Source organism: Telopea speciosissima, chromosome 10 (genome assembly GCF_018873765.1).
Source record: "Telopea speciosissima isolate NSW1024214 ecotype Mountain lineage chromosome 10, Tspe_v1, whole genome shotgun sequence".
NCBI lineage: Eukaryota > Viridiplantae > Streptophyta > Magnoliopsida > Proteales > Proteaceae > Telopea > Telopea speciosissima.
Window position 1 is genome coordinate 18,760,347 of NC_057925.1, and position 20,235 is coordinate 18,780,581.

The following is a 20,235-nucleotide window of genomic DNA, read 5'->3' on the forward strand; positions in this document are numbered from 1 at the left end:
ATTGTAGAGCAAACTTGAAATTTATGTATGTAATTGTCTTAGGCTCTGGGCACAGTATTTAGAATTTATGAAAAGGCATTTCTTTTGACATGAGGCATTAAATATTTTCACCAGAATTCTTCACTGGACTAATGGCATTATTATCACTTTTTTTTGGGGGGGTAAAAGCATCATTATCACTTAGACACTTACATGATAAAAGTTGGGTTTTGATTAACCTGAGTCCCTAACTGATTTGGTCTCTGAGAATTTTTCGTCTTTAACTGACATCTACAGAGAGCTAGTGATGTGGGATCATTGCAAGTGACAAGTTTCATCATTTGATCTAGTTAGAGATTTGTTTCTCTGTACTTTCTTACATGGGAAATTAAATATACTATTGTGGGGTCACTTGGTATCTATCTTTAATATTTTTGGGATTAATTTTATTTTTTGTTATTTTTAATATCTAATCTAAAAAGTACAAAAGAGATTTATGCAAACAACCCAAGTAAAAACTGGGCTTAAGTATCTTTTTTATCAGTGTCTGCCTTGTTGGAAGATTGCTGGTCCGGCTAAAGATGAAGCTATAGTATAGATTTAGGGCTGCAACAGGGTCGGGTTGGGCTGGGCTTTTTAAAACCCTAGCCCAACCCTGAGTGCCCTTAGCTGGGCTCAGGCCCGCCCTGACCCTGACTCAGGGCCTAAATACCTTGACCCTAACCTTGACCCTGACGGGCCAAGCCCAACCCAAGCCCGCCCTGATTGGCCCTGGCCCTGCAATAATTAAATTAAAATAACAAGACCATGTAAGATGTGAGAGAGGAGGCTTGAACTCAAGACCTTTTGGTAGCAATTGGTTTCTACAAAACACAAACTACGAAATGCACTAAACACTTGTTTATATTAATAATAGCTTCTATTTTTTAATAGATAAAGAAATTTCTTCAGGGCCAAAATCAGGGTCAAAATCAGGGTCGGGCTGACCCGAGGTCTCAACCCTGACCCGACCCGACCCTGACTCAGGGCCAGGAATTTCTGACCCTAACCCGCCCTCAGGGCCAGAAATCTTAGCCCAGGCCCTGTTCGGGCTCAGGACGGGCTAGGGCGGGTTCGGGCCGATAGGGCCAAACTTGCAGCCCTAGTATAGAATGAGCCTATGCTGCTCTGTTTTGATTCGTTGATGCTTTACCCAATGTGTTTTGTTGTTATCGACCTATTTTTTGAGCCCATATTTTGGTATCTTTAGTTTATAGGATCATAAGAATGTTCATTAGTTTTAATGGTTTGTTTTATTTCCGTGTTTTCTTTAAGAATTTATAGTTTGATCGGAATTGGTTGTTTTAGTTGATGTTAGGATTTTGAAAGAGAATCTTGACTTTAATTTCTTTTAGGAGTTAAGGCATATTATTATTTATTACAAAGTAGACGTGCTGGAAGGTTGTGCCTCATGGTCTTTATAGAGTTAGGCGCTCATCCATTACTTGGTTGCTTGCTCTTAGCACAGTAGTTTGATTGCCCTACGATCACCCTGCGATTGAGCTGATCTACAACCACTCTTGCTTTGTTTTTGCTTCTTGTGCGTGGCACTCCTTGGTTGCAGAATGGCATACCGGAAAAAGAAGAAATTAATTTAAATATCCCTGGCGGGGAAGTCCTCAAAAAAGTCAAAGGTCTCCCCGATCTCTTTTCTGACAAAAAATGCATCTGACTAGATGAACTTTGCGCCATACAATGTGAGAGAGGGAGGACCTCCCACAGATATAAGGCTAATGGGTAGTCAACCATTAGAATCCCGGAGAGAAGACAATGGGGGCCATATGCAAGTGGTGGTTGCGAACGTTTGCCTTATGAAAGAGTTTGCCAAGACCCAAACTGAGTCCTTGCACTCTCGTGACACTTCTTATCTTCGAAAAGGAAATGAACTACTTGTGAAACATCTGCACGAATGTTCGAATTTGTGTCAGATGAGCAAGCTCGAGAAGGCAGACTTACGCATCAGTACAAGATGACGGTCTCGTTGCATGTAAGTCTGATGGCGTGCCCTAGCCTTAAGGGGTTAGGGAGCCGATACTGCTGGGCATAGTTGTCAAGACGTTGCCTAGGTGACCGCCTTGGCATCCAGGCACCTTGACAACTAGTGTCGCCTTGGTCGCCTAGGCAGGCATTTTGGTTGCCTTGGTTGCCTTGGTTGCCTTGCATCCAGGCCCCCTCGAACGCCTTTGTTCACCTAGACGCCGTGACAACTATGCTGCAGGGATCGCTAATTCTATTTCCTGCTTGCGGCAATGATAGTAGGGGGAAGTTAGCCTGCCATACCAGAAAGCGACGGTGGCTCCATACGGGCACTGAGGGTTATAGAGGGGATTCAGAAAAGCTCTTATTTTTCAAAACGAAAAGGCGTGCATCATAAAAGGATGTTTGAGAGAGATCTTTTCCTAAAAACTAATAATAATTTGCGAGAAGCCTTTTCCCTTTGCGAAAGATCACCAGTCAAAAGGATCCAGTAGAGGTCACCAGTCACCATTGCATTATTTGGAATTAACGCCTTCCACATTCTTTTGAAGAAGAGTCCCACCAGTATGTGAGCTCTTATCATAAACTGCAAACTAGAAATAAAAGTTCGAACTTAATTGGAGGATTTAAATATTTTCACCACTTTTGGATCTTTCTCTTAAGTATTTTGTTTCTGGTTGCTAAGTTTATAATTTGCAGTTTCTAGAGATAGTACCCTGGTTCTGTTGTTTGTTTGCTTTAAAGCAATGAAAAAAAGATGAAATTGACTGTTTTTGAAGCTATTTTGGTTGATCATTTAGTATATTGGGCCCCATAGTTGTCACGGTGTCTAGGCGACACAAGGTGTTGGAGGGGTTCTAGAATCTAGATGGAAGGTGACACCAACAAGGAGGGCCTAGGCGACGCCTTGACAACTATTATTGGCCACTTGGTGCATTTAGTATTTGGAATCTAAACAGTCATTAAGTACATTATTAGATGGAATGAGCATGTGTTTTTTTTATTTTTTTTTATCAAGGTTCAAAATTTCTGATTTCATCCCCATATTGACCTTTGGCGAAACCAAAATATTTTGGTGGAATTTCAGTAAATTTCGATAACCATTTCATTTTGATTTCTTGTGAAACCGTAATATTTCAGTAATTTCAAATCATGGTTGTGATGCCATCTCTTGCTCCTGCTTTTCTTTTCCAATATGGTGTCTTTCATTTATAAGAAGGAAAGTGTTGGTTCTTGCAATGTTTTTACTCACTCCTTGAACTTAAATGGAAGGATCAATGTTCTGTTACAAACTTACTGTTAACAGATTCAGAATTAGAGTAAGGCTTGGATGATTAATGATCACCCCAAGCTCTTTTATTTATATCATTGAAAATAGAGGACAGAATTACAAATAAGCGATGTGGGACTAAAACCCACATAATAGAAACATAATAGAAACAAGAAAGTGTCAAGAATACCCCTAGGGTTCTAACACTCCCCCTCAAGTTGGACCAAATATGTCAATCATGCCCAACTTGACTAGATTAGGATGGAACAACTTCCAAGACAATCCCTTGGTGAAAATATCAGCAACCTGATCAGTAGACTTCACAAAGGGAATGCAAATCAACCCTTATTCCAACTTATCCTTAATGAAATGCCTATCCACTTCAACATGCTTGGTGCGATCATGCTGTACCGGGTTGTGTGCAATGCTGATTGCAGCTTTGTTGTCACAGTACAACATCATAGGAAGATAAACAGGAACAAAGGTCTTGTAGCAAGCTTATCAGCCAAAGTAACTCACAAATGCCTTCTGCCATAGCACGAAACTCTGCTTCAGCACTAGAAGGAGACACCACATTCTGCTCTGATACCATGTTGGAACCGCTTCCTCTAAAAGGCCGACCTTTTAGGAAAGGGAGGAAACGATATGTATATCATATAGGAGCTCTAACACAGTGGACTATCCAAAGGGGAACACGGGTGGATAAATAATTTTTTAACACCTGCCCGCTTCCAGGGGGATTCGATACCGTGACCCCTGCCTGCTCTGATACCATGTTAACAGATTCAGAATTAGAGTAAGGCTTGGATGATTAATGATTACCCCAAGCTCTTTTATTTATATCATTGAAAATAGAGGACAGAATTACAAATAAGCGATGTGGGACTAAAACCCACATAATAGAAACATAAATAGAAACAAGAAAGTGTCTAGAATACCCCTACGGTTCTAACACTTACCATGCTATTTCTGTTTAGTTAATTGAAAACTGATTTATTTATGTTATTATATTTGAGCCCTTGTTCAGGTTTTGATATAATTTTCTTTGATGTCTCCTTAATTTAATTTTTTCCTTTTGTCTGCAGGTCTGTGAGCAATATGAATTTTACACTAACAAGAAAAGTGGCAGGAGTATCAAATTTGATGCTCTCTTGACAACATATGAAGTTGTGTTGAAAGATAAGGCTGTATTTTCCAAAATCAAGTGGAATTATCTTATGGTTGATGAGGCTCATAGGCTTAAGAACAGTGAAGCTTCCCTTTACACTACACTTTTGGTTTGTGCCCCTCTGCAAATAATAAATTTTACTTGTCTTAATGCTTTTTGCTTCCTTTGGTTACGAGTATTCTTAGGTCGAAGTTTGTTTGGTCTCTGTAATTTTGCCCCCATTTCTGTCTTTTCATGCAGGAATTTAGCACCAAGAACAAGTTGCTAATAACTGGTACTCCATTACAAAACAGTGTTGAAGAGCTATGGTGATTGTTCTTTATCTTCTCAAAATATAAATTAAATTTGTTCATCAGTCAAAGTTGTCCATTATTTTTGTTGGTGGTGATAATGATGGCAATTTTTATTGTATATTAAGAAAAATAATTTGTGAGGATTTGGTTTAGCATCACTAAAATACAGGAAACATAGAAGTACATGTTTTTCTTAGCCTATTGAAGGTTTTGATTACCAAACTTCTTAATGCATAACTTAATCAAATCTGTTAACCTGTCCACAATTGGACATGGCCCAGTGTTCTTCAACCAAACTCTTGCCCCATAGGAATCGTTGCGGACCCTCGTAGAGAACTGACGAAAGTTCATCTTTTTCCTTGGATTGAGTTCAAAATTTCTGCTCACTTATAATAATGCAACATCTATAGGCTCAACAACCCCTTAATAGTTTTAGTTAAATCATTTTTATTTCCTAAATCTGTCACTGACCTGGAATTGATGTGGGGGATAAGAGTGCTACCATAAACAAGTTTAATTATCCTCTACTATTTCCTATATTGATCTTACACTGCCTTTGTGACTTTACCACTAATGATGCTATTGTGCTAACTGTTTTGAAATGCCACTGCACTGAAGTGTCAAAATGCTTTAAACATGTGTCAACTGTGCAGAGTTTCCAAATGGTATTGAACACTTATGTTTGGTTGGATTTCAGATTCATAGATCATTTTAATATTTTCTCAATGATCTAAAAATGAAAGGACACTTGGGCAACTTACAGATCCATCCTCATTATCGCTAGGACAAACCACATTTAGCAAATAAACAGAATTACTTACATATCTTTTAGCAAATAAACAGAATAATTACTTGCATGTCTATGAATTAAAATTGAAACAAATAGGTTTCTGAATTTTTTCTATATCTCCTTACAATAAGCATTTATTATAGATTAAAAAGGGTAATGGTTGAGAAGGTGATGCACAATTAGGATCATCTTTAGAACCAGCCCGAAAGGCAGACCTAGAATCAGATTCTTACATCGGGGCTTATGTGACATCATTTAAAAGGCTGATATATGTTTTCAATAGCTATGATTTGAACCATGGATAACGTGTGATGCTCGTTTAACTTTGCAGTCCAATACCTTGCTTACTATTTGAGTAGGCCAAGCTGGAAATGAAGCTACATATCAGTCTTTGCTTGTTTTGTCATACTTTTGTATCAACACTGAACAAGTCGAGGGATATAGATTTCTCATTATTGTTTTGTTGTTTTTCGATGATGGGGGGTCTGTGGAGATACTCACACCTTACTAGAAGCTAGAGCCCTTAGTTTTGTTGGGAGTATCTCTTTTTCGTGAAGGATGAGTCTGCTTGTGGCCTAGCTGATGAATTAGCTAATGCTGAGGTGTCTAGGCTGCAATTGTATAGGGGTCCTTATCCTATTGTGTAGTCCATCTGTTGGGTCCTGTGGTCATTTTGAGTTTATGATGTTGTTGCAATATTTGTTTTTTTTAGCTGCTTTTCCTTTATTTAAAATTATGTAATTCATTAGAAATGGGGAATAAAAAAGCCTAGTCTTACTTACATTGATTCTCTTATTTTTCTTGTTGATGTTAGGGCCCTACTACATTTTCTTGATTCTGACAAGTTCAAGAATAAGGATGACTTTGTTCAGAAATACAAGAATTTAAGTTCTTTCAATGAAATCGAGGTACTTTGTTTCTTAGCTAGTAGCTTTTAGTCAAATATCTATTTCATGCCTATTCTGCCTAAAGGATTTGGGCCTGCCTAACTTCTGTTAATTTATTCTTCGCTGAAATCTGAACTGGGTTTTGTGTAGCTTGCTAATCTTCATAAGGAATTGAGGCCTCACATTTTGAGAAGAGTGATCAAGGATGTAGAGAAGTCGTTGCCTCCAAAAATTGAACGTATTTTGAGGGTTGAAATGTCACCCCTGCAGAAGCAGTAGGAACTTGCCTTTCTATCAATCTGCTGTGACAATGCTCGCTACTCTGGGCTGACTTCTGCCATTTCTGTTGTTGGTTACATACATCCAGGTATTATAAGTGGATCTTGGAGCGTAACTTTCACAACTTGAATAAAGGAGTGCGTGGGAATCAGGTAGGTGTCTATTTCAAATAAACTTGAAAAACAAAAACACTTTTTAGGTTCTTAATATGGTGAATGATTTACTCTTCATCTGTTAGTAGCACTAAATTCTTGCATCCTGAACTGTCACCGGTAAGGGTGATGAATATGGGAAGATATGAGCTGGCTGTTCCTCTGGAATGACTTTGCCATAATCACAAGTAGTACTTAATATAGCATGGTTTTCGAAATTTTATCAGAGTATATATACATTGGAATGTTACCCTTCCTACAGGTTGAGCTATTATAAAGATTATCATCTTGAACTTGCAGGTGTCACTTTTAAACATTGTTGTGGAGTTGAAGAAATGCTGCAATCATCCTTTTCTGTTTGAAAGTGCAGACCATGGATATGGTGGGAATACCAACACTAGCGATAGCAGTAAACTTGAGCGAATCATCTTAAGCAGTGGAAAGCTAGTAATACTTGACAAACTACTAGTGCGTTTGCGTGAAACAAATCATCGTGTTCTAATATTTTCCCAGGTTTGCTTTCATATGTTGTTTCTTTTTTGCTGTACTGGAAACTGTTGCTTTCTGTAGATTTGATGGTGCTTTATATGTACCTAAATTCTCTGTCCAACATGGACATGATGAAAAGCATTATGTTTATGCCCCTTTGCTGTTGCTGATGCTGATTGTCAATTATGATGAAAATGAATCAAAGCCATGAGTATGAAAATTGAACTTGTGGGTTGTTTGTTTTCTTTCCATTATTTGTCTTGGAGAATTGACTGGTAACTTTTGTTGCTCAAGAGTTCCACTGAAATTTATCTCCCCCCTTCTCCTTCCAAGCGGAATGCTTATCATGATGTTCCTGACCTTATCATGTTATGCAGATGGTTAGGATGTTGGATATCTTGGCAGAGTATTTGTCTCTTAGAGGGTTCCAGTTTCAAAGGCTTGACGGCAGTACAAGGGCAGATCTGCGTCACCAAGCTATGGAGCATTTTAACGCTCCAGGAAGTGATGACTTTTGTTTTCTTCTTTCAACTCGTGCTGGTGGGCTGGGCATCAATCTTGCGACAGCAGACACAGTTATAATATTTGATTCAGATTGGAATCCCCAAAATGATTTACAGGTTCGAAATAGGATAATGACCTCATTTTAGGGAGTCGTCATAATTCTTTTTATGTATATCTTTGTTGCTGTAGTTGGAGTTCCGCTGTTTGTTTTCAGCTGGATGCTTCTTACTTTTGCATTTTACGGTGAAACTATTGACATGATTGTTTTCAACATTATGTAAATCAGGCAATGAGTAGGGCTCATCGAATTGGGCAACAAGAAGTTGTTAACACTTACAGATTTGTCACAAACAAAAGTGTTGAGGAAGATATCCTGGAGCGTGCCAAGAAAAAGATGGTATATTAAGTTTATTATTTCTTCAAAAAATATTCATACATGCATCCTGTGCACATATGCACAATGCAGTAGAAATGTTGTATTTCCTGTTTGCTCATGCATTGATATCTAAGTTAACTAGTTTCATTGTTTCTCGTGTTTGCTCTTGCCTGTTTTGTAGGTCCTTGATCACTTGGTAATTCAGAAACTAAATGCAGAGGGTAGATTGGAGAAGAAAGAAACGAAGAAGGGGGCATCTATGTTTGACAAAGTAACGAAAATTGGTCATTAAGTATTATGCTTCCTTTTTTCTCTTTGCTTGTGTTTGCCTTGGGTGCTTATTTGAGTATTGTGGGATTCGATGCTGTTTTTCAGTTGCCTGACTTTTTATTTGATTTATTTATTCTGGCATGGTTGCAGAATGAGCTATCTGCAATCCTGAGGTTTGGGGCGGAGGAACTCTTTAAGGAAGACAAAAATGATGAAGAAAGTAAGAAGAGACTTTTAAGTATGGATATTGACGAGATACTTGAGAGAGCTGAGAAGGTTGAAGAGAAGGGAGCTGAAGGAGAGCAAGAAAATGAACTCTTGAGTGCTTTTAAGGCAAGACCTATAACATTATTCCTTATTTTTTTTCCGGGGTGGGAGGTCTGAATCTTGATGGATTTCTGTTGCCTTGTTACTTCCGAAGGTGTTGGTCTTCTGTTCCTTGCTTATGTGTTCTCCTTTTATTTGTCATTCCTTCTAGGTTGCCAATTTCTGCAGTGCTGAGGATGATGCGACATTCTGGAGCCGTTGGATTCACCCTGAAGCTGTTTCTAAAGCGGAGGTATAAATATAGTACATGGAATGATAGCCATCCAAAAAGAAATCATTGTCTTTGCTTGCTTAGCCACCCAGTATATCTAATCTTCCTTGGCTTGGAAGATTCCCCCTTTCCCTCCATGTACATCAGAAAGCAGTGGAAGGGAATCATTCTTCATGATTTTTCTCCTCTCTTCCACCAGCCCTCCCATTCTTATATAACTGAAACCAAGGAAGCTGAAAAACCAAGTAACCAACTAAACCTCACCACTGACAGCAACTCATAGTTATCAAGGCGACGCCACCTAGGCTTCCAGGCTCCTTGTTGTCTAGGTGGGCGCCTTGCCACCTTGTTGGTGTTACCTTGATTTTGGACCCTCTCCAACGCCTTGCTCTTCTTGCCGCCTTGATAACTATGCATCAACTGACAAGTCACACCCAACTGCAGAACGAAAACTACACCTTAGGAACAAATGGTTCACATCCTCCTGCATTATGGAAGATAACCTGCACTAAACCTCCTCTCTGCAATGAGGTTACCCATATTGCCAACCCATTGTGGCTTAGCTTCCTGTCACTGTAACCTGTTCCCACCCTTTTCCTGTATTCCATTTTTAGTACCTATCACGAGACTCCACAACCTTGTCCCTATTGCACCCCTATCTAATGTGTAGGACTGATTTGAAACAATCAAATAATCCCCAATCAGGATCTTATTTCTAAGAATACCTCCTGATCCAGGGAATAATGGCTGGTATGTTTTAGGTTCAAGAAAGTGGTTGAAACAGGGAATAGATATGTAGGATGGAATGGTAAATTTAGGCTGATATCCTGATCCTACTATGATAACAGATCAACAAACACAAAAATGAGGATGTTAAGATGGATGTGTGGAAAACTAGGAAGGATAAAGTAAGGAATGATTGTATTAGAGCTGAATTGGGAGTTGCCCCGATCAATGACAAGCTCCTAGAGAGTTGTCTGAGGCGGTATGATCATGTTCATGGAGGCCTAGGGACACCCGTGTAAAGAGGAGCGATATGATTCCGATTGAAGGAGGGGTAAATGAGCTAGGGGCAGGCCTAAAATGACCATAGGAGAAGTTGTGAGGAAGGACATGCATAGTCTAGGTCTTGTACCAAGTATGACCATGGATGGAGCCTATTGGAGGGCAAGGATCCATGTTGCAGACCCATTTAGCTGAGATTCTCCTAACTTGCAGGGTTGTGTGATGTAACTTGGCTGTCCAAAACCAGCCGCAGGTGTAGGGATTCTTCCCTACACCAGCAGTAAATCGTGGGGTGAAGTTAGGGTTTTAATTAGATTTTTATTTGGTATTTTAATTAGTCTTTTATTGAGTTGTAATTCTAATTAGGATTCCTAGTGCAAGTTTGAATCCTAGTTAGAAGTCCTAGTTCTGTTTTGAGTATAGTTATCAAGGCGGGAAGGCGTCCATGGCGTTTTAGAGGGTAAAAAATCAAGGTGACACTGCCATGGCGCCAAAGGCGTCTAAGGCGACCAAGGTCTAAGGCGACCAAGGAGCCTGGACGCCTTGGCGTTGATAACTATGGTTTTGAGTCATAGTTTGAGTCTGTTTTCTTTTCAGCCATTAGGCTATAAATATGTAAGAGCTCCAATTGAGCCCTCCTCGGTTTTATGAATAACGATTTTTGTTTTCAGCAACAACACGGTCCTGAGATAGGCTGAGGGTGAGATACCCAGAGGCTGAGATAGCCTTCCCCTACCCCTTTCCATCGATCTCCATTCAAGTGTCATTCCAGCTTCAATACTGCCCTAGCCAATCTCATGAAGACTCACAATCAGTTGTTGGAATTTCTCTGCAAGGTTCAAGGATAATTTCATACAAGAAGTAAGTGCATCATCCCAACCCCAAAACCCTTCTTCTTCTAATCCTCCAAACCAAACCCTAGCACCCCTCCATCTCTCAACATCACCCCCATACCGAAACCCCACTCGGACCAAACCAGTCATCAAAATCCTACCTTTCTTGGTTCGAACTTTCCCTCTCATCATAAGGGAAATTCGATCCTAGTATCAGCCCTAGTTGACCACCCTAAACCCTTGAATCCCTCTCCTTCTACTTTCTCAAATCCCAGAAACCCTAAACCTAATCTATTGTGCATTCAAGTTTACATACCTAACCTCATCAAAACATCTTAGGACATTCACTGGAAGACTTCCCTACATCAACTCACCCTAACCCTACCATCAAACCCTAGTAGGTCCCATCAAACCCTAACCATAATTTCATAATTTCACATGTTTTGACCTAGCCGATTCCCCTAGTCCATAGTAGATTCTGGTTATTGGTTTCTAGTTGGTCTTCTACCAATCTAGAACTACATTACTGTGCTTCTTTCTTTTTATTCTCCATCTTTCAGTTGTCATTTTCTATTTTTCATTTTTTTTTATCTTATTTCTCATCTCTTCATTCTCCTTTTTTTTTGTAGACCTCAGTTTTACCTTCTTCGTTCTGTTTGGATCCATGTAGCTGACCCCATTAAGCTGGGATAAGGCTGAGTGATGCAGGTGCACTGCCTTGGACCGACCTAAACCCATTTGGGTATCCATGTGAAGATGAACCGGGTCCATGGGTTTTTTAGGTTCAGTATGATATTTAATTTATTTATTTATTGGGTTTTTAATTAGTTGGGGTTTTATCTTGTAATCTTTTATTTTAAATGAGCTACTTAGTGGTAGAATCCTTTCCATACTTCAGTTTTAATAGGTTAATTAATAGAAGAGTTGATTTAGGAATTTAATTTTCAGTTTTAGATTACAATCAGAAGTTTTAATTTTCTCTAAATACCAGTTTGTAAGCACTCAAGTGGCAGATTTGATGAATTGAATTTAAAGAATGGTTTACATGCGGGTTAACATTATGAGTGTGTGCTCTCTCCTCTTCACTTCCCAGCAATCATTCTCTACTCTTCTTTGATTTCTATTCATTAAATATTTACACCATTACTCTGTTTTCTGGGCTGTCGAACAGTCCCATATAAGTTGATTGAGTTTCTTGGTAAACCATCGATCTAACCTGAGATTTTGGTGAAAGAAATTCGTACCTGGGAGACTCAAGCCCCCCTCAAATCTGGCTTTGGAACTCTCTCATATCATGCTATCACCGCCGGGCTCAACTTCAGACTCTCAAACACTGGTTCTGCTGGCTGTTTTGGAAGATCAGTAGTTGCATTCAAGAGGTTAGGGTCCTGCGATCCCCCACCTGAAGTTTCAGATCCAACCAAGATTCCTTTGAGGAGTTCTTTTCTTCACAGTGTCTGGTTTTTCCGTGACGCCTAGGCGTCCAGGTGCTTTGGTCGACTTGGGCGCCTTGGTCGCCTGCTTGGTGTCGCCATGATTTTTTACCCTCTCCTATGCCTTGGGTCGCCTATCCACTGTGACAACTACGGCCACCAAACCCTCTTCCACGATTCCTTCTTTTGCTTTAACTTTAGTTCTTTAGTTTGTTTTCCATATAACTACCCCTCCCTCTTTTAATAATTACATTTTGCAATTAAGATTTTGCCCCTTCCAAGTTTGCCCGTTGTACTAGGTACATTATCAACCTTTACTTTTGTTTTGAAGTTCCTACAAATTACAACTCTGCCATTCACTTGTGAACTCCAACTTATTTACAAAATTGTCACCCCTTTTTAATTGAGTTATTTACTATTCTGCCACTAAACCTTGGAATTGAGAGTTTCCTTGCTTGGGCGGGCTTGCAAGCCACCCAATAAGGTTATTCAAACCTGGGTTTGCATTATTCAGTTTGTTTGTTTGTAAACACACTGGCAATTGGTTACAACAAACAGGGTTTTGGTATGACAAAAAAACTAGATTAGAAATCAGAGTTTGGAAGTGATATCTGTATTGAGAATAAGTCTGTAACATGAAAGAAATCAGAACCACAAGTCAATATAAAAATATCACACAAAATCCTTCCTACTGATCCCAAAACAGGGGCAGAAACAGGGTTTGGGACAAGTTCCGGTAGAAAATTGGAGAAATGTTGTAGCAGCATATCCACTGGTCCAATGGACCTTGAACCAGGGTCGAGTGGCCTTCTTGGGGAGGAGAGTTCTTGATCAAAGATGGGAGAGGGCTGATGGTTTGATTGGGCAGGAGGTGATAGAATTGGGGATAAGAAAGTAGATGGTTAAGGGAACAGATTTAGAAACCAACAGAATTTAATGGCTGAACTTACTCTACAGTGGATTGATTGATGATAGGGAATTTCAAGTAACTTCAGAACAGTGCTAGTATGAGAGACATGGACAAATATCATCGACCCGGGCTTCACACCGCAGGATGTCGACAGGATCGAACACCAGTCCCTTCCTCCTTAGATCAAACACCATGGAAACTCCATTAGAGAAGCAAGCATGCAACAGCAACAGTGGTTATTCATAAAATCATGGGCTACGTTTGTGCCCATGGGTTGCTTTTATAGATGTAAAACAGAGAAGGCAAGCTAGTTACCAAATTAGAAACTTCCAAAATTAGATGGTCTGAATCGGTTCTTAGCTTGGAATACAAGACACTACCAGTTCTAATTTGGTGTGAAGTTAACTAACTAAACAATTCCTAAAAGTAAAAAGTAAAAGTAAAAGTAAAAGTAATAACTTAAATTGACCCAAACTAGACCATGACTTAAACTGGACCAATGGTTTGACCAGCTGAACTTTACAAAACATAGAACATAAAATAAAACAGTAACCCTGTCAAGCAAAATCGTGGCTAACGAGCTGACTTCTTCTTCCTTGAATAAGTCTTTAATTCTGCATCACAATCACTTCCCTAAAATTTCAGCATACCTCTTTCCCTTGCTTAAATTGATTTATTGCTTGTTCCTCACAATTGTACACAGTTTTGTGCAGTCGAATAAAAATTAGATTCTGTTCTAAAATGCCATCAATATTCTCGAACTAAGCCAAAACAGAATAGGAAATCCTACCAAGTAAACATAGAAATAATCTTAAGTACAATGTTCCAAATACAATAGAAAGAACTCTTCAGAACTAAGCTGAAGAAATCTAACTCCATCCTCAGAGAAAGCTCTGCCTAGTAGAGGAAGCCAAGTAATTTACCGCAAACTTTCTTTCTTCAAGCCTTTTCATGATCCGTGATGGTCACAGAGGTGGTCAGCATGATATACCCAAACAGTCTTGAGGGGAGCAACCTTCCAGTCCAGTTTTTATTCACTTTGATAGCCACACCAAAATGAGGACTAATAATCCAACTGTTAAATACCCATTCTGTTCTATGGAACTTTTACCAGCCCTATGGTCGTCAATGTACTCAAACTGTCGACTATATCTTTTTTTGATAGGTAGGCCCCAAGGAGAGTTGAACGGATGAACTCTTAATCATGAGAATTTGGTCCTTGCCAACTGAGCTACCCCCTCATTGGGGTTAAATTTGTGTTTGTAAAGGTCACGAGTTGAAACAAACGTATTTAACTCTCCAATTTAGCCATGCTACTGCTTGACCAGGAGGAACTTAATGGTACTTTTGAGGACTGGCTATTCTGTTCGGTCTATTTGACTTGAGTATTCTGCTGTTTTTATTCTCTAGGAAGCTTTAGCTCCTCGGACCGCAAGGAATACCAAGAGCTATGCGGAGGCTAAGCAACCTGAAAAAAGTAACAAGAGGAAAATGCGGGGAATCAAAACACAGGAGAGAGTCCAGAAGCGCCGAAGAGCAGATTCTTTGGTCAATTCCCCACCCATGATTGAAGGAGCGACTGCCCAAGTAAGGGGTTGGTCTCATGGGAACATATCAAAGAAAGATGCTGCTCTTTTTGCTCGTGCGGTAATATTCAACTATCTATTATGTCTTTTTGCCATCTTTCTTAACCTCATGCTTGCAATATTATCCATGATACAATGATGTCAGGTTGTATGACTCTGGAATGTATCAATTTGGACGACCGAAGTTTCTGGGAAGTCATTATACTGGGACTTCCCATTGATTTGTAATTTTATGGCAACTGCAATGTCACCAATTTTTTTATAGTTCCTTATCCTAGTAATGTTGCTCAAGTCTAATGCGGCCCAGCCTTCTAAACGTGTGATGGACTTACCTATTTAATGATGTAATTGGATGAGGGCCATGAGGCCCCATCGGGCAATGTTGGGACCTCTTATTTTTCTTAGTATGTGATTTTCAAGGGTGGCCATTTTTATTGTACCCTGAACCCCCTTGGTGAGGAAATGAAATGTTTTGTCATTTCATTCTATGCCAAGGTTTTGGCCAAGCAGTGTCATCTAACATAATATGCACGGCATATGTTCTAGAGTTGAATGCAATATTGAATTGGATGTTAGGTTGAAATATGATGAAAATTGTTCTCAAAAATATGAGTTGCCTTACCATGTGCTTTGAAAAACCCTTTGTCATGCAAAATACCTTTGCCAAGCAATTCCCTGAAGGGAGTATTTTGTTTATAATTGTTACTTGAATTTTTAGCCGAATGTCAGAAACCGAATGAAATTAACAGCTGAGGATTTTTTTCTTCTTTTTGAGAGGACTTTTTTTTTTTTTGTGTGTGGGGGGGGGGATTTAATTTATCTCAGGATAGACTCTTCTGTATTCTTGGCTTCAGTTTTCTTGTTTGTGCTTCATTATCATTAACATTTTTTATTTCATTTTTTGGGATGTCAGGTTAAGAAATTTGGAAATCCTAGCCAAATTGACTTAATAGTGGCAGAGGTTGGTGGTGTCATTGAAGCAGCCCCTCCTGAGGCACAGGTTGAGATTTTTGATGCATTGATTGATGGTTGTAAAGAAGCTGTTAAAGAAGGAAACCTTGATCCCAAGGTGGATTTTATGTTCTTCTCTACCATTCACTTCATGTGCATGTGTACTAATCTGAAGCTTGCAGTTATAGTGTCAATCATAGGTGTCAAGGTGGCTTTGTTGCCTTGCAGCTTAGCAGCCTAAGACAATCAAGACACCCAGTTGTTTTATGCGTCTAGGTGTCTAGAACACCAAAATTCTCAGAAAATCCCAGAGAAGCCCAGAAAAGAAGAGAAAGAAGGAAAAAAAAAAAAAAAAAACTAAGGAAATAGAAAATGGAAGGAGAAGAACGGGTATTGTCATGGCACTGTTATGACTATGACTGCTGCTATTGGGGTAAAAAAAAGGTACAGGGGGAAGAGAAGGAGTAAGTAGGAGAACTGTTGTGTGCCTTGTCCCTGTCATTGTTTTTTCACCAAGTTGACGGTGGAATTTCCTCTTCTCTCATTTTCATCTCCAACTGAAACAAGACCTATTTTTGGCTCTTCAACTCTTAATTGTATTAAAAAAATTTTACATTAATGTGCTTATTACCGTCAGTCCTTTATCATGAAATGAACCCCTTACCCACCTGATTTACATTGATGCTTTACACATTAAGACACCATTTAGAATATATGCCTAGGCGCTTGGCCATCATCATGGGTCGTCTGGCCCGAGTGCTTGGACTTTTTGATGGGCTGGGCTTATCTAGAATCGGTGCTGGTTTGAGCATCTATACTTAGGTCCATAATTCCCTCTGTACTCACATTCTCATGTAATATTTGCCTTTAGGGGTCTCTGTTGGATTTTTTTGGTGTACCTGTGAAGGCAAATGAGTTACTGGATCGTGTTCAAGAACTTCAACTCTTAGCAAAGCGCATCAGACGATACCAAGATCCAGTTGCACAGTTCCGACTTCTGATGCACTTTAGAGGTCCTCAATGGTCTAAAGGTTGTGGCTGGAATCAGGGTAAGTGTTAAACTGTTTCTAATTTTCTTTGTACATTCCTCCCCTCGCCCCTCCTTTTCTTTTCATATTTGATGTTTGTTCATGTGCCTAATATCATTTTTGTGGAAAATTCATTAGTTGATGATGCAAGGCTGCTTGTGGGAATACACTCCCATGGGTTCGGGAATTGGGAAAAGATAAGGTTAGATCCGAGGCTTGGTCTTACAAAGAAGATTGCTCCTGTAGAACTTGGGAAATTGGAAACTTTTCTGCCACGTGCACCGAATCTGGACCAGCGTGCTTCTTTACTTCTGAAGAAGGTAGTTCGACTGTTCATGTTTAGAGAGGCATGCAAAGTTTCTGTTTAGAGTAGAGTTTATTTATTCAAATGACAATTTGCTCATCTGGCTGTCATTGACGTAATTTTGTTCTTGTCATTCTTGAAAGCAAGAGGGCGGGCCTTGGTGCAACGGTAAAGGTTGCTCCATTGTGACCAATTGGTTACGGGTTCGAGTTTGGAAACAGCCTCTCTGCAAAAGCAGGGGTAAGGCTTCATAGATTATGACCCTCCCCAGGCCCTGCAATGGTGGGAACCTTGTGCAATGAGTATGCCTTTTTTTTTTTCTTCCTATTCTTGAAAGCCTCATCTTAGGAAAGATCATAGTTAGGAAAGATCATAGTTGTCAAGGTGCCTAGGCGAACCAAGGTGACTAAGGGGGTAAAAAACCAAGGTGACACCAACAAGGCGACAGTCGTTGGCGCCTTGGACGGCTAGGCGATGCCTTGACAACTATGGGAAAGACTCCAGCGATCCCACAAACAATGCCTTGTTTTCTCTATCCTAATTTTGTCCATTACCCAATTAAAAGATTTAAAATATTTGTAGTTGTGCATGTTACTTTTAGCTTGTTCAATGCATTGAAGGGGGAGACGATAGTGCATTCAAAGAGGGAAAGGGATAGTAAATAAATGAAGGATAAAGTTGGAAATTAGTAAAAAATTTGAAGCAATTAGTGCAATGAAAAACCTTTTGTAAAAAGTGAGATTTGTCAAAACGGACAGTCATTGTGTGATGGAGGGAGCACTTTATGTTGTTAGTTCTGTTGACTGAATTACTGAAATGGTGGTTTCTATTGGTTTGCATTGATGAAATACTTTTAGTTATCTTCTACTTCTTTTGATAAATGATAACTTCACTGAAATACAAAAATGTGAAAGTGTAGAGGGAAGGAAAGATGGAAGCACTAACCTAATGTTTGCCTGATACAAATCGAAGTCCTTTAACAATGGGCAATGACTGAAGTCCAACTGCCAAGCCTATCTGTTAGTTATATGTCCAGAATACCGTAGGGGTATTCTGGACCTTTCTTCTTTCTTAGTTGTGTTTATTATTTTGTTTTAGTCCCACATTGATTTTGTAATCTTTTTTATTCATTCATTATGATTATAAATAGAAGTGCTTGGTGATCACATTGATTATCCAAGTCTTACCCTAATTCAGTCCTCTCTACTTGGTATCAGAGCAGAATTCGAATTAGGGCCACCCATCATTAAATCTCGATCTCTCTTCTCTCTCCATCTCTCTCGGATTTCTCCTCTCCTTTCTCTCTCTTCTCCCTTGTTCTCTATTGTCACATAGGGCAGCACTGATGAGGTGATCATACGATCCAGTTGCTGCCCCCATTACCTCATGAATGATATTTAATTCTTCTCGATAAGAACCAGCCATTGCAGCCTGCGGAAATTGGAGCTTCAGTTTTTTTTTTTGGGATTGCTTCTACTACTCATACAAGGAATCAACTTCACTTTTGAAGACCACAACCTGCCGGTAGTATTCCTTATTGGTTCAAGTTCTTATCTCAGTTTTACAGCACTGTTTCAAGACCTCCTAGGATCGATCTTCATCAAATCAGGGTTTTTTCAAAGACCCTGACAATTGTTGATCTAGGGGATTGGGCTCTCTATTAGTTCTGATTTTTTGCATGCTTCTTCTCTACTTATAAGGAGTCATTCGAATGCTATTTGGGCCTCCACAGTTCTGGTTTTTTGTGAAGACTCCTTGAGATTGATTTCACCATCATCAGGGTTTTTTTCAAAACCCTGACAACTATCGATCTTAGGGATTGCTGCTGATTATTGGATCTGTTTTTTTTTTAGGGTTATTTCCTCCATTATAAGGGCTATATTGACTTCAGTTGGGGTTATAATTCTGCAGTTTGGTGCCTTCTTATTCCCTTCATCGATCTCAACAAATCAGGGTTTTTTTCAAAACCCTGACCAATATTGATATAGGGATCCTACCTTGCTGCTGTTTCTGATTTTTTAGGGGCTCATTCAGCCTAGTATTTGAAGACATTAGTGGACTTCTCTGCTGCCAGTATGGGTGATTCAGCCAACTCCACAGCTACTTCGGATCATGTTGGCAACAACAAGACAGAATATCATAGTTTTCCACCTAACCCTATTAAATTGGATGGCTCAAATTACCTTCTACGGTCCAGATCAGCCTCCTTTGCCATTGCTGGCCGTGGTCTCACCGACCATATTGATGGCACTAGTGTGAAACCCAGTGATAAAGGCCCTGCTCAGACTAAGTGGCTTGCCAATAATGGTGTTCTCATGTCATACCTAATAGGCTCTATGACTTCAGAGTTACAGCATAATTTTCTTCTTCTAAATACTGCCGACCAGATTTGGGATGCTTGCAAGGAAACCTACGGGTAGCTTGGCAATGATGCCCAAGTTTATGAACTTCGACAGAAGGTACTTCACACTACTTAGGGAGATTTTTCTGTTTCCAAATACTATGCTACTCTCTGCAGTCTATGGCAACAGTTGGACCACTTCTATGATTTTCACCCTACTACAGTTGATGACATTGCTTCCTATAGGAAGCATGTAGATAAGATTAGGGTCTATGATTTTCTAGCTGGTTTGAATGTGGAATATGATCCCATTCGTGTTCAAGTGTTGGGCCATAAGCCTTTTCCCACACTTGAACAATCTTATGCATTGGTTTCATCTGAGGAGAACCGTAGGGCTGCCATGTTGCACCCTCCTATTACTGACAGATCTGCTCTCAAGGCTGCTGCTGCTACTCCCACTCCTGCACCTAGTTACACTGCTTCTCTTGGTGATTCTACTACAGGGACTGTTGTTTGTGAGCACTGCCACAAACCATATCACACCAAGGAGAAGTGCTGGAAACTTCATGGGAAACCAGCTGACTTTGAAGAAAAAAGGGTTGCCAAGACCAAGACAAAGATAAAGACCAAGGCTCATCAGACTGAGATTATTACTACAGCCCCTACTATTGACACTGGTCTATCCCAGGATGATCTACAGGCACTCCTACGTATGCTGAGGTCTTCCGCTGCTACTACCTCTACTACATCTGCTACTGCCAATTCTTCTGCTCATTCAGGTTCACACTTTGCCCGGTCAGGTATTCCTTTTGGAGGTCATTGTACTTCTGTAG

The 20,235-nt window shown here is 39.7% G+C and overlaps 1 protein-coding gene across 6 annotated transcripts in view; it reads left to right on the forward strand.

Annotated features, from left to right (window-relative positions):
- LOC122641413 (protein CHROMATIN REMODELING 5) overlaps positions 1-20,235 on the forward strand; it is a 56,682-nt gene that overhangs the window by 22,755 nt on the left and 13,692 nt on the right. For 5 of the 6 annotated variants that reach the window (XM_043834638.1, XM_043834642.1, XM_043834640.1 and 2 more), the window contains exons 14-28: positions 4,351-4,542; positions 4,674-4,741; positions 6,331-6,424; positions 6,554-6,678; positions 6,771-6,834; positions 7,135-7,347; positions 7,701-7,943; positions 8,114-8,224; positions 8,385-8,474; positions 8,624-8,806; positions 8,952-9,032; positions 14,603-14,839; positions 15,692-15,847; positions 16,601-16,778; positions 16,896-17,077. In XM_043834638.1, the coding sequence (XP_043690573.1) occupies positions 4,351-4,542; positions 4,674-4,741; positions 6,331-6,424; positions 6,554-6,678; positions 6,771-6,834; positions 7,135-7,347; positions 7,701-7,943; positions 8,114-8,224; positions 8,385-8,474; positions 8,624-8,806; positions 8,952-9,032; positions 14,603-14,839; positions 15,692-15,847; positions 16,601-16,778; positions 16,896-17,077 (2,217 nt within the window). The remainder of the gene's footprint in view (positions 1-4,350; positions 4,543-4,673; positions 4,742-6,330; positions 6,425-6,553; positions 6,679-6,770; positions 6,835-7,134; positions 7,348-7,700; positions 7,944-8,113; positions 8,225-8,384; positions 8,475-8,623; positions 8,807-8,951; positions 9,033-14,602; positions 14,840-15,691; positions 15,848-16,600; positions 16,779-16,895; positions 17,078-20,235) is intronic. The other variant, XM_043834644.1, reaches the window with a different exon arrangement.